Source organism: Lutjanus erythropterus, chromosome 10 (assembly GCF_056507025.1).
Source record: "Lutjanus erythropterus isolate fLutEry1 chromosome 10, fLutEry1.hap2, whole genome shotgun sequence".
NCBI classification, from domain to species: Eukaryota; Metazoa; Chordata; class Actinopteri; order Lutjaniformes; family Lutjanidae; genus Lutjanus; species Lutjanus erythropterus.
The window spans coordinates 36,454,164-36,469,203 of NC_139326.1; the positions used below are offsets into that span (position 1 = coordinate 36,454,164).

Below are 15,040 nucleotides of genomic sequence, written 5' to 3' on the forward strand. Positions count from 1 at the left end.
ATTTTCACGACTCTACTTTACCATCAGGGCTTTTTCTGACGGGGGAACCATCATTATACAAGTCAAATATCATTCTCTCTAAAGCAACCAGACTCCTTTAGAAAAAACAATAACATAAACAAACAAACCATTTGACATGGTGTAGTCCAGCAACTCCCACGTTCTGTGAGGTAAAGTTACTGTGTGACTTCAGTGTTTTAAAGGGTTAGTTCAGATTCACGTATGTCAACCAACAACAGAAACTAACTCAGGCAGTGAGGCAGCAGTAGGCCAAAAACTCCAGTGTTGTTGCAAGGTAAAATGACTTTGAGAGAGCGATATTGGGATTATATAACTGTCTGACAACAAGGTCAAATGGTGAAAATTTTCTGAATGTAGGGTACACTTAAACTTTTTTTTTTTTTTTTTTAGGTGGCTAAAATAAATTTTGCTGCAGACCCTGACCACAGCCTCCTACAACAATAACCTTGCTGCTTATCCAAACAGGGCTGCAACAACAAGAGTGTGGCGTCATGGAAAAGGGTGGCTGATATCCACTGTGGATTTCAATAAAGCTGTGTCACTGAGTCACACTGAGTAACATAAGGTGTGGTTTAATATTTGAGAGAAGGAACGAAGATAAAAATACTGTACCATTCACAGGAAACAGCTCCGGAAATGGCTCATCCTCCTAAATGACAAAAGAGAGAAAAAATCATTAATATCCAAAGGGGTCTGTTGTACTGCTTCGTGAGTCATTAAGTGTAACCCCTGGTGGACAGACCTCATCTCTTATTTAGTTACTGGACAAGTCCAAAAATCACATACTCCCTCTTGATTAGGCGGTTGCTTCAGTGAGCTCACTTGAAAATCATCTGTTTGTATTTCAGGCGTGAATGGAAAGAATGCAGGCTAATAAGGAAATCTCTCTTTATGTTAATCTTCAACAGGTGTAACAAGGAATATATGACTCATGTTCTGCACCCAACATTATTACCACAACTCTGAACAACACAACTACAGCTAGCCTGCCGAGATGTGTCGCAATGCTTCATACAGTAAATCACCAGTGAGTCACTGGGGCTGATCAACACAACAGGGGACAGTGAAAACTGTGATTTAAATTAATTTTAAGTATCCACAATTTCCAAGAATCTAAAACAAATAGAGTGTGGTAAAAAAGTAAATTACCATAATAAAGAAAGAAATAATAAACTATGTGCCATTTTGTGGAATTTAAACAAAGCGTGTTTTAGTCTACTTCAGTTTAAGGTCATCTCACAGAAAAGTTGTGCAGTATTCATTTCGAGTAATTATGTAGTAGACCTTTTTTTTTTTTTTTTTTTTTTTTTTTTTTACAGCAGCCATATCGATATGAAATTGTAGGGTAAAGAAAGGTTTTACGAACTCTGACTCTTCTCAACCTGCATGAAATCAAACCTGAAAACCTACAATCAGTACGATTTTTCCAAGCAGTTTGTCAACGCACCAGAAAGATACCAGGATGTCAAATATCAATGTTGTGGGTGGTAAAACATCCCGTTAAACACAGGCAGAGTGCAGGGTCTCTGGAGATGCAGCCACCACCATACACTTTAAGTCAGTCACAAGTGAAATTGATTATATTTGTATGAGTTTACACGTTGTTTTTGAAGAAAATGTTGCGTATGACACTTTTAACTACAGTTTTTACACCAAAGTTAGCACATAGCATATTTCTTAAACCAACTAAGCCCAATAAAAATGGGGGACTTCTTTCAAATTGTAAGAGAGTTTGCCTCTCTGCTTTTCTGTTGTGTGCCGGAAAGCCTTGTGTGTGTGCAGGAGAGCAGAAGTACTTTTGTAGCTTCTAACTGAATCCCTGAGGTTTGAAGTTTAGCTTCTCCACTTTGTTGCAGATTGTACTTTCAGGTGGCTGCTTTATTTTACTGCTTCAAGTTCACTTTCAGCTGACAGGAGTCATCTTAAAAGGGACAGGTTACCCCAAAATAAAAAATACACATTCTTCCTCTTACCTCTAGTGCTAATTATCCATCTAGATTTTTTTTGGTGTGAGTTTCAAAGTTTTAGAGATATCAAATTTTGGGGTGAACTGTCCCTTTAAGTTACTGACTGTTCTGGAGCTGACACCGATTCCTGTGACTAATGCAGAGTAATTTGACTCGGGACTGGATGTCGACTATACCCTCTCCCACTGAGGACAAAGGCCAGATGTTAGTGCATTTTTGGTCTGATGTAAAAGATTCTTTAGTATCATTGGTAACACCTGTGTTTATCCCACTATTTCATGTCAAAATGGCTGCTGTGGAAAAGGTCTGCTGAACTGCAGAAAATCAGCAGGTCAACAATATTAGTTTAGAAATAAAAGTCAGATTTGAGTGCAGCTTGTTACATCCTCATGTCAAATGATAACGCATCTGTGATCTTTTAACAAGGCAGCTGTGTTGAAAAGTTTTCATTCAGCTTGTCATGTAATAATCAAAGTGGGAAACACTCAGACCAGCGTAACTGGACATCTGAAGGTGTCAGCTGTTAAGACAACAAAGAGTTACTCTATAGAAGCAAACAAAGCTGAAGCAGGTGAGAAGAAGGGAAGCAAGGATAGAAGCAGGGGTGGAAATGAGCTGTTGCTCACCCTGGTGTTGGGCTGTCGGGGGACGATGGGGCAGACCTGGGGTGGTGGAGTGGGTAAGGCATAGGAGAGCGGGCAGGTTAGACTGTGCTGGGAGTTACTGGCTGAGCTGCTGAGGCTTTCACACAGCCCTCTGCGCTCATCCTCCTTGCAAGCGGGGGATTTGGCTCTCACCAGTTGCCGGGACGCGATCAGACTTGGGCGGCTACGTTCTGCGCTCCTTGATTCCTCTGTGGCACAGCCACTGTAAGCCTGGAGAAAGTGAGGGACATGTTCAAACAGACATCCTTCATGTCGATTTGAAGAGAGAATAATTCACTTTCATTTGTCTCAGCCTACTGTACATTAGGTGCAGGCTGTTGTATTCATCTTTATTCTTTGAATTACCAATAAGTCATTGCAATCGGTTTATTCTACAGCTCTGTATGCATTTTATTAGGAGTGACTCACATGTGTAGCTTTTGGCTCGTCATCTTGATTCCCCTGAGAAGCTGCAGAAAGGATGTGAGGAGAAGATTATGCAACTTTTTAGAAATTCCCCAGAGGTCCACAAGCAGCTATTTGTCGGCATTTATTTTGTAATCTGAATTTATGTTAATGGCTAACTCAACAGTGAACGACAAAGGGCTGCTGATCTCCTTTAGGTCTGACAATCATTGCAACACCTCAGAGAAGGGGATTTTCATAGGACAGCTCTGAAACCTGACTGGCACAGGCCAGTTTGTGCTGGATTGGGTGGAGTTAAGCAACAGCGTGGTAAATGAATGGAGAGGTATTTTACTGCACTTGCCAAAAACTGACGCAGTACAGTTTCATGTTTGGGCTGAATGATAATGACAAACATTCATACGGGTGGTGGGGCAACGTGTTAATACCTGATATCTACATCTTATCCTTCTATACTTTATTCAAACATCGACAGCAGGACATGTCCGCACATCATTCCTGCTGCAGCATCTCCTGCTGTGTGCGCATCAGCTGAAACAATTAACGTCATATCTGCCATTTGCTGTCCAGTTGAGCAGGTTTCTGTGCCATAATGCAGCAGAAGCATGCAGCATGTTGGCATGACTGTGTGGAGCACAGCCCACATAGGTCAAAGACACAAAGCCTGCTGCTGCTGTCCATCACTTTCATCCTGAACCATTCAGTCAGAAACCACAACTTGTTTCTGTGTGATACGCCCTGTGAATCAAATCACTACAATCCTCCTAGTATAATCACTGTCTAAACTACTGTGATTGAAGGACAGGATTGGAGAGTTAACAGATTACATGCGATTATGTGATCTTGATACCATAAAAGGTAACTTTATTCCATTATAGTTTTGGATAAGATGTAATCAGATTAAAGATGTCTTTAGTAAAAATAGAGATTATTAGTATGATTAAAATTTTAAAATAAAGAACTATATACTACCATGCACAGTACACACACAGTTGCTAAGTCATTATCTTGGCCTCTAAAAATTGCTTCACTGGGTGGAAATTTCAACATTTTTTGTCTTTAAATCAAATCAATAAATCAATAAATTGCACACAACAAAGGAAGGAACAGCTGGACAAATGAATAAACCTAAAAACAAACGAAATAAATGATTAATTGTTATGAATCATTTCCTCATTTAAAAATAGGAAAAAAAAATTCAGATTTCAGCCTCTTAAATGTGAATATTTTCTGGTTTCTCTCCTTGTCTCTGACAGTAAAGAGACGTTTGAGGACGTCATCTTGAGCCTTGATCAACTTTTTTTTTTTTTTTTACCAATTTCTGACTTTATGGATGAAACAACTAATTGATTAATTGAGAAAACAATGGACCGATTAATGGCTGATGAAATAATTGTTAGTTGAAGCCCTAAAAACACTATTAGGCTAAACGATTTCAGCATATTTTATACTGAGGTAATCCAAAAGTAACTGAAAGTTACTGACACTGAAATGCAAACTACTGATTCCGTTACTGACTGCATTTTGTATCAGAAGACATTTTTTAAGTAACCCTCCAAAGCCTGTTGAAGGACATGCATTTGTGGGGGAAAATTTCTACCTGCAAAGCTCTTACAGTTTGTTGTTGTGCTCCAGCTACATGTAAGCCATGCGAGCTCTGTTAGAGTGGCATGTTTAGTAGCTGAATCCACAAGTGTCAAACACAAATGGGAATCCAGAGTTTGGCAACATGCCTCACTAGAGAGTGAAAAGTGGATGAAAACTGTTGACATTGTCAGCAACCAAAATTTGGCGTTGTTATTGTTATACGTCTCTGTAGCATGAGCTACATAAAACATGTTAACTGATTTACAACACTATGACATGGGTGAAGATGTTACAGGATTAGGGAGAAACGACGTGCTGTTCACATCACTGAAGCAGATTAAGACCTGTCAAAGCAATAACAAGTACTGTGTACCTTAGAGGTGTTTGTCACTACAAATGCAGCCAAAACATGCAAGACAAAAAGAAATGTTAGAGAACATAGGGATCAAGCATCTGCTTAAAGTGACTAAGCCCTGCTACAGTATAATGTTCTTTAAACGTGCATAATTTTTAAAATCAAACTGCAATAGGAACTATTGGGTCTGTATAAATAATATTGTGAAGTGTACATTCTAGACCTGCTCTATTCAAAAAGTGCCCAGAGATAACTTCTGTTAAGATTTGTCACCCTGCAAGTAAAACTTGTCATTCAGAGCTCATAAAACTGGCTGATTAATCAATCCACTGACACAACATCATTTATTGTTTAAGTCACTTTCAAGTAAAAATGAGAATAATTTCTTTTAGATTTTGGACTAAACAAGAAATGTGATGACTTCATCAAATTGATGGGCGGGTGGGAGAACTGTCTATTGTTCCGGTGGCCCATGTCTGTGTGTCCAACGCCTACTGCTTCCAAGGCAGTTGTTCCAAAAATCCCCTCACTGAAGCTTTTTTCCCTTAATATCCTGTATCATGTATTCTGATGAGCAAATGTTGATGAGCTTTGTCGTCACAGTAACAATAATAAACATGGTTAACATTATGAAAAGTGTGCAGTTTGGGTAGGTTTAATCAGAAAAAAAAAAATTGGTTAAGTTTAGGAAAAGATCATGGTTTGGGTTAAAATAAGCATGTTAGTTACATCAGACAAGTTATGTACACAAATCCAAAGCAATGGGCCTTTAGAGCAATGAACTTTTGATTTCGGGACGGTGGACAGTAGGACAAATGGGCTACCGGTCCAATGGGACAGTTTTCTGACTATATACGTTTCATGGACACATCAGAACAATGGCATGGAACAAATTGTGGTGGGACAGAAATTCAAATACAGACAATTCTTTAAGATACACACAGTAAATGATTATTTAAAAAAAAAAAACAAAAAAAAACCACCTAAAATATTTAGTCACACTGAACAGCACTTTCCCCTCACATATATTTGATCAAAACATAGACATGTAGATAAGGATTTGAAATATTTCTCAGCCAGTAAGTAAAAGATACTGTTATCTTGATTTATTTTTGGATTTCCACCTACCTGCTGCCCTACGACCTTTCCACAGGAAAAAAACAATTAATGCCCCAACAGCAACCAGTATAAGAGGCACAATCACAGCGACCACTGTTAAAAACAAAAACATAATTGACAACCATTAGCGCCATATGATGGTAATAATATGGTCATGATTAGGATCCATTTACAATCTACATGAATCCCCCTATTGAGGCATGTTTGCCATAAACTTTTACTTTTCTGGTGTTGGAGTGTCACATATAGCCTATGTAGAATCATAGTATGCATCTTAGGCTGAAAATCTTTAAAAAGGAATATGTGGGTTTTATTTTTTTATTGTGACAAAAAGCCATGCCCGTCTCCAGCTCTAGTTTCCACTGAGTTGTGTACCTGTGGCAGAGCCAGATGTGACCAGGATTTTCTTGCACACTGTGTTGGCGGTGGAGGTGCAGTTCCTCGCTGTCTCTTCATCTTTTTCACACCTAGTTTGGAGGCAGGCAGACGGATGAATTTAAAGCATGAAGGAATTAAAATGACAAAGACTGTCTTAGAAACACACTGCAATTGAGAAATTGAAGAAATATAAAGGATTATTCTCCCATCACTCACTTTGAATGAACTCAGCGTCAGGTGTACGTCCCTTTGGTTTGCATACACTCACCTTGAACACTTCTTGCACACCTCACATGCTTCTTCAGGAACACAAAATCTTCCCGCTTTGCACTGACATTCAGTGTCCTGAGTGTGAGTACACGGCCTAACAATTTCCTGATCTGAGAGAGCAACATGAAAAAGACCTTGTTAAGTCTGAGTTTATGCTCGGAGCACTTTGAAAAGGTTGAATATTGATTTTTCTTCCACAGTCATTCCAATCGATAGTGTAAAGCCGTCAAGCAGAATTACCTGGGCGACACTGTGTGCACTTGAAACAGTGGTTCAGACTGTTGCTGTGCTCAGTGTATGTTCCATCGTTGCATTCCTCACACGTCCCCTTCTGTCCTGCTGTGGTGCAGGCTGATGTCAAACGTGTACCTGACACACCACACACACCACACACACACACACACACACCACACACACCACACACACCACACACACCACACACACACGTGTAAAATCTCTTTACACAGTCACCTATTTAATTGAGCCTTCAACAGAACCTGTCACTGACTAAATAATAACCAATCACGATCAAGTTCAACCTGCTCTGTAGCTCTGCTGATGGATTTCTGATTCGAGCTGCTGACAGAACTTGAGTCTCAGTGGACTAAATCAAGTGTGTCTCCATGTGGCTTACCAGCTGGACAGTTTAAACAGCAGATGTTGCCATGCGGGTACTCCTGGCCGTCTCTGCAGTGGATGTCTCGCTGTGTCCTGTTGGCTCTCAAGTCAAGGCCAGATCGCGGAAACGCCCCCGAGGGTGTGACGAGCCAGATCAATACCGATACCCAAAAAACCTTTGGAAAAAAAGATGATTGCAGTCAACGTGTAAAAAAACCCCAAATAATTTCTTATTGTTTGCTCCCCTTTTTTGCTTTAGAATCAGTTTCAGTCACCATTAGTAGAGCTGTTTCTCATTTAGTGGACTGACAAAAACTTCAGTCAGCAACAATTTTTCTTAACTGATAGTTGAAACATTTGTCGATTAATCATCAATTATTAATAAGATACAAAATGCATGTCTCTCTAATTTTAAGTTTTAAACAATTCTAATGGCACATTAGTTATGTGAAACATCATTGATGTAACAATTGAAGAAAACTTCTAAACGCTGTGGATAAACGCTCTTGTCCACTGTCCTCATTCAACAAATGGCTCAAAACTGTGACAAATGTGACACAGTTAGTGCCATTAACTAGACTAACAAGGCAGACCAAACCAAATCATGAGAAAACCTACGAGTGCTGGAAAAACGGTGCACAAAACACACATCAGTTGATGACATTTTACTCGGTTAAATTCTTCATGGTGATTAATGATTAGCTCATTAATAACGTCCCTAATTTAGCAGCATCTAATGGTGTGCTTGTGGATTGCAAACACCTCATCTCCCTCTCCCCTTCCAAATGTGTAGAGCCCACAGTGGCCATGAAATGAAAAATGAATTGATAAATTGAAACGGGCTATTTTATAGACATTCACAAAACATCTGACAAATTATGGACTAAACAATTAAATCTGGAAGAATACTGACTGGCTAATTGATAATGAGTATAACTGTTAGTTGTAGTCCTAATTTTGATAATCAGGTGTATGCCATTTTTCTTGAAGTAAAAATGATTTGCTTAGATTATCTTCTTTTAGCTTCTCTCGGTTTTAGATTGTTTCGTGGTATAACAGCACTGACGGGGATGATTGTGATATTTTGTAAAAATTAAATACTGACCACTGCATATCATGTAGGCCTAAATAATCCAGTGCCTCTTAAACATTAAACTTTAATCATTTCAGTTTTTCAATTCAATTCAATTCAATTCCTTATTTCCTTTAGGTGTCTTTGCTTGTTACATTTGATTTAGTAAAACTTGAGGAACAAAATGGCTGACATGAGGGGAGCTACTAACACTCCTCACTGTTCAAAATCATTATTTTAGATATCAGTGTAGCAGGCATTAATGGCTTGATTTTGTATTCTTGCCTCCTGACTGTGTTTCATTTATTCATATTTGTGTATTAGATAACCTGCTGTACTAGTTGGATGACAGTCTAAAGTCCTTAATAAACAAATCCATTCTGTATTCACAGGAAATGATGTGTTTACCAAGGAATACTTATCAAAAAGCTGCAAACATGAGTCACTTTTCTTTACGAGCTTCCTTGTTTTGCGGCGATATTTAAGATGACGCAACACCTCTTAAGAATCTGCCCATCCAGTGGAATGCACTTCTGATCAGGCCACATGCAGATAAACAAGTTAGAGCTGAGCAGGTGGAAATGAATGGGAAAGGGGATTTCCTCTCGTCATGTCTTAAGTCCATATGAAGAGAACAACAGCCTGATGAATGTAGAATTGTGAAAATCAGCGAAGTGAATGCCATCTTAATCCTCATCCTAAAAACATAATTAAAATACAAGGACTACCAGCTGGGGTCCCTTGTTATGTCATTAAGGCCATCTGAAAAACACAGATTCTTATTATTTTAGGAAAATTACAGCTAATTTGCATTAGCCTGCACTGTAAAAGGAAAATAGACAGAGCACATGAAGAAATCTGTGTCTGCTGCATCTGTGTCTGTCTCCTTCAAAATGTCATGAACTCAATCAGTAGCTCCATCTATTAAAACTGCACAGGTGATTTCTGACTTTGCAGTTTTGACTGGGGTCCCCAGACACCCCAATACACTGGTATTTTAAAAAAGTACTAATGAAAAAATGATATGGAAGCATTAGGAACAAAGTTATGGACAAGGTTATGAAAAATTGGAAATATAGGGTCTCTGAGGTGAACTGATACAAACCCAGGTCCACTAAACACAAACAGGATGTGTACATATATGGGCAATACCTGGGCAGGTTGGATGAAAAGCCTAATAAGGCAATCAGACCAGATTGTCATCCACACCCATTATCTCTTAACATGCCCTACTTTCCTAAAGATCACGTGCAGTGACGTCGCCATGGCGAGCACAAACACACACACACACACACACACACACACACACACACACACACACACACACACACACACCTGGAATAAAACACACATACTACACTGGAGCATGTGACACAGGACTTCTTACTTTATCTGCCTTCTTTATCAAATATTTAAAGGCGTCCTTGAAATATATTTAATGATAATATTAATTTAAAAAGTTATACTGCTGGATGTGTCTGTTAGACTATATCTGGCATAAAAGGAAAGAGTATAAGCAAACGTCCATTCAAAACCATTAAATGCAACCTTGTTTAACGACGTAGGGAACACTTCAGAAATTTCAACCAAAATATATGTAGACATCCTCTGAATCTTTAGAAGCCACGCTTTATATCGGCATGTATATAATCCACAAAACGGCACTTTAATTAGATAGAATTAAAACTTTTTGAGGCAGTTTACACAGTATTTTCTGCTGGCCGAGTACATGAGATAAGTGCGCCACCACCCATCAAATCAGATGTAAAAGCTGAAATTTATATGGGTAAAACTGTATGGCCGACTACTACCGAGCCGTATTGAGGAGAGACTACCACTAATTCATAAAATGTTGTTTGCCCTACAATTTTGTTTATGTGCCAGTGCCAGTTTGTAAGAGAACTTAAAATGAACAAATTCTTAAATAGAGATTGGTGCCGCACATCAGGAAGGTACCCGGTTTGGAGTGTCAGCATAACTCAGGGTCTGTAATGGCCTAATCTTTCTTTTAATTGGTGGTAATTGTTAATTTACCCTCAACAGACAGTCATTGAAACTTTCGAGCACCCAACAGTTGTGTTTCAGGGAAAAAGAGCTTGAATGAAGTTACTTTATGAAGCCTGCTCGAGGAATTTCGCACCCGGGTTCAAACAGCGCAAGTAGGACTTTGACAGATAAACGTGACATTCTGCGCCGAGGCTTGTGTAGACACATATCAGACAACCCGGAAACCCAAGAGTCCGGCAAACTTCATTTCACCACAGAAAAATGTATTGATAAACTTGAGAGCTTCGACAAAGAAGTAATTTAGTCGCAGCTTCGGTGTTCAGAGAGCAGAAAACCGCCAATCTTCAACTACTGTACTTCTGAGACACACCTTTCTGCCCATACAAACAACGAGTGAGAGAGTTAAGTTAAGGTGAACCTTCGGATGCGTTCACTGACTCAACACAACCATTTCTATGAATTGTTTTTCACTCTCAGGGAATTATATCCTCAAAGGAGCCAAATGGACGACATTTAGTGACTCAATTACCCACCGCACAGTCAGGGTGAAAGCAGCCTGTCCCGGAGTGAAAGCAAACTTAAAAGACACTTACCAGACATCGTTGGAGCTTGGTCATGCTTCAGTTAAGGTGTTAAAATCCACACATTTCAGTAAAGTCATTCCAAAACTTGAATTAAAGCTGTCGCGCGTGCTCCTCTCTCAAAATTCAGCGCAGGTGTCACGACGTCGAGGTAATAACGGAGGCGTACACCGGCTGGGCGGGGCCACAGCTAGTGGGACTATCCCAGGACTGGAATCCGTCCCACTGCCACTGTAGAAGACGATTTTGTTATTAATATTTTACTTTTATTTAACAAATGCAGATACTTTAAAACTAAAATCCTGTCTAAATCACTTTAAGAATGAGTGATATGAATGATAAAAAGCTTTTAAGTATTCTTTTTTTTTGATATGTGTAAATTAATTTGAGATACACTCATTTTATTTCACTTTAAATCTTATTTCTGATATTTGTTGTGGTCCATTCTCAACCAAGAAATTGGCATTATTATAATGATGGTTGGAAAGTGCCTTGTTGTTTTTGAAATATGTAAATAAAAGGGGAAAACACTGAGGGAAGATGATTTTGTTATTAATATTTTACACTTATTAGGTCAATTACACAAGTGCAGATAGTATAAATCTAAATCCTGCCTAAATCACATGGAGAATGAGTTACAGCTGGGTGAGTCTGATGAAAAGCTCTTAAGTTATTATCTTGATTTCATCTGTGTAAATTAATTGGAGATAAGCCCCACTACTTTCATGCAATTTAATTTTTAATTTATATTTGTTTAATTGTTTATCTATTTATTTATTTATTTATTTTCTTGTTCTTAAGCAGTTTTTATTTCACTTTAAATCTTATTTTTTGATATTTGTTGGAACTTCTTTTCCCACACATTTTTCAGACTGTCTCTTAGCGGGGTCCTTAAAGAAAAGTTGCTAAGGTACATTGTAAGCTGTAAGCTGTGTTTCACCATTGTGCACACATCAACTGACCACTTGTAAAGCTTCATAGATGATATTTTAACATAAAAAATGTTGCCATAATCATTTTACCTCAATTTAATATTACAAGAAAGGAAGCTATGCCTACTATAGATAATCTGCTTCATCTGTTTAAGAGTCCAGACGAGCGTTCCACTAAATACACAGCCTGTGGCCTACAAAATGTAAAGCAGAGTATGAACTGGGACATATAAGAACTTCTTAAAGGCCAGGATAAATGGGTGAATGATTTTGTTCTCATACAAACAAAGGACAAATACAAATTTGTTGTTGTCACACAATAAGCACCTGTAGCAGCACATCCATGATTAATTGCACTTTGTGTGAGTGTGTGCATGCACGTATGTGTGTGTAGCCTAGATGTGCACTATACTGCAGCTGTCCATTTGAAACTGTGACGTGACGAACAGAGCGCATCACAAGGGACATCACTTAAGAGTTGTTCAGACCACCTTTCTAAAGGCATACCTTTCAGAAGGTACACCTTAGCTAAGGAGACTCTGGGAAACAGACCATAAGCTAAAGAGAGACCGTAAGGTACAATTTACAATGCAAGTAGTGATAAGGAGGCTCTGGGAAACGGGATCCGGACTAGCAACCTGTCCAAGCATGTCCTTGTTGTTAGTCAGTGCATGCTGGGTAGGACTCCAGACCCCCCATGTCCCTGCTTAGGATTGATTAAAAAAAAACATCTGATTAAAAAAACTAGTTTCAATTTGAAACATTCAAACAATATTTTGTGCTCTGGTGGACTCAAGGGGCCCCCATGTTTGAGAAGACGACACAAAAATAACTTCTTGCATGTCCCTGTGTTAATTAAAAGGCAATGCAGTGCCCTCTAAGATTTTCTTAGGGCATTAAATCGATCGCAACTGGACTGGTAAAATTGTCTTGGAAGACGTTTCGCCTCTCATCCGAGCAGGCTGATGAAGCCTGCCCTCAAAGGTGCCATTCTAGTGGACAAAATATGGTAAACTGCCCTTTAAGGTGCCCTTCCAGTGGAGAAAATGCAATGCAGGGTGTTATATAGGGCGCCCTCCATGCTAGAAAATGAATTTGCCTCTACATACCTTAAAACAGTTAAACAGTTCCTAGTGGCTGTACAATAAAATAATTTTGAACTAAACCAGTAATTGGAGCTGCTACACCTTAAATGCATCATGACTTTCACTAAACTGGTGGTGCCCTTTTTTATATTCTTTGCCCTGTAATAGACTAGCAACCTATCCAAGCATGTCCTTGTTGTCACTCAGTGCATGCTGGGTAGGACTCACAGCCCCCCATGTCTCTGCACAGGATTGATGAAAGAACATCTCATTAAAAAATTAGTTTTGATCTGAAACGCTCAAGCAATATTTTGTGCTTCAACTTGTTGATCTGAAGCAGCAGTTCCACCCCTCCATCACAAAATGAAGTCTTCCTCTGGCCTCAGTTATTTTACAAATGTAAAATATGCAAATAAAAGCCTTTTCTGCCCCCCATTGTATGTCACCTTGGATATATAAAAGCATAAGTGCTTTCAGGCTGAATGAGAATGGCACCACTACTGCTGTTGTAGTGCAAAGTGAATAACAGTTGTAAGTGCTGTTAGGCCCTGCAGGATAATGGGAAAAAACACACTATTGTACAAAGCCCCTCATCACAAACTGCATGAAGTCAGCCATCATCACAGTTTTTAGCAAACCTCATTCTCCTTTGTGTGCCAGTTTAAAATTATCTAATGAGCAGTTGCCTGCAGCACACAGATATGCAGACAAACAGGAAGGGGAGGGCTCATCTGAGCGTCTTCAGCTGGAGAAGACGTGATGGGGTTGAAGAAAAGCTCCATCCTCAGTTTCAGTCAGTTGGTTGTGGTGCTAAACTAACGGTCACAGTTCTGACGGCTGTTTGCCACTCATGGTTTCATGCACTCTTAGAAATCAGGGTTCTAAAGGGGTTCTTTCTGAAGGGCTGAGGTTTTACCCTGAACTATTAGTTTCTGAAGAATCGTGTTTTGAAGAAAAGGTTAGTTCCTTGCAAGACTAGGGGTTCCATTAAGAACCACCTTTTTCTTTGTAGCACCTTCAGAAAACAAGAGGTCATATATGGAACCCTTATGTGGGGATTTTTCCAACAAAATAGCACTAGTTATTGAATTTGAATTGGTTAGATTTAAGATTTGTGTTATCTGGTGAACCAGCCTGCATGTCCACCAGTTTTGAACAGTTGATGTCGAGGATGTCAACAACAGAGGATGCTGTACAATACACAACCACCTGTGGAATATGACACGCCCACTTTGGTTCCAGCCGGGAACCAACTTTTTGGGTTCCAAACCAATTTATTTTTAGTGGGAATACTTAGGTGCTGCCTCAGCGGAACGCTGCCGGTTCTATGTTGATGCCTGTTTAAGGTGGAAACGTTCTGGACTTAACCCCCAAACAGGGTTCTGGGTGGAACCAATACACCATAGATCTCTGTAGAACCTCTCACAGGAGGTTCTGGGTGGAGCGTTTCACAGATGGCTCTTGGTACAATCCTATATGTTGGCTTCTTGGTCTCTTTAAAATGGTTCACTGTGAAACCTTTATAAAAGGAACAAAAAAGGGTTCTCCTACTGGGACAAGCTGTAGAACCCTCTATGGTTCTAGTTAGCACTTTTATTTCTAAGAATGTGGACTGCTGGGCTTATGGAGAAATAAAGACTGAGGGTTCGTACAGTTTCTCTATGAGCCTACTGTGCACTGCAGCTCATAAACATCTTATTCAGTGCAACACTACAGTCCTGTTTTATTCCAATTTTATTCCCAGAGTCGACAGCATGTGGAAGGATTTCTGCACCGTTTACCCGTGCACGCTGCTGGAACTTGTGTTTTTGATGATAAGGCTGGGGAGGAGGCTGAAACCTCTGAGCCACATTTTCCAAGATAAGACATGAATTTTACATTCAGACGGACTGTACCGCTGTCTGCTCATCTGTTGCACTGAGGTCAAGATCAATTCTAATGATATGGAAAATATGATTTTTTCCTCTCGCACAGGGTC

The 15,040-nt window shown here is 39.4% G+C and overlaps 1 protein-coding gene across 1 annotated transcript in view; it reads right to left on the minus strand.

Moving 5' to 3' along the window:
* The window catches only part of LOC146320796 (tumor necrosis factor receptor superfamily member 10B-like), a 31,023-nt gene that overhangs the window by 2,910 nt on the left and 13,073 nt on the right, over positions 1-15,040 (minus strand). The window contains exons 2-9 of the mRNA XM_084729243.1: positions 7,402-7,574; positions 7,008-7,136; positions 6,766-6,877; positions 6,495-6,586; positions 6,129-6,212; positions 3,062-3,102; positions 2,615-2,863; positions 634-670 (exon numbers count right to left, since the gene is read on the minus strand). Of these exons, the coding sequence (XP_084585369.1) occupies positions 634-670; positions 2,615-2,863; positions 3,062-3,102; positions 6,129-6,212; positions 6,495-6,586; positions 6,766-6,877; positions 7,008-7,136; positions 7,402-7,574 (917 nt within the window). The remainder of the gene's footprint in view (positions 1-633; positions 671-2,614; positions 2,864-3,061; positions 3,103-6,128; positions 6,213-6,494; positions 6,587-6,765; positions 6,878-7,007; positions 7,137-7,401; positions 7,575-15,040) is intronic.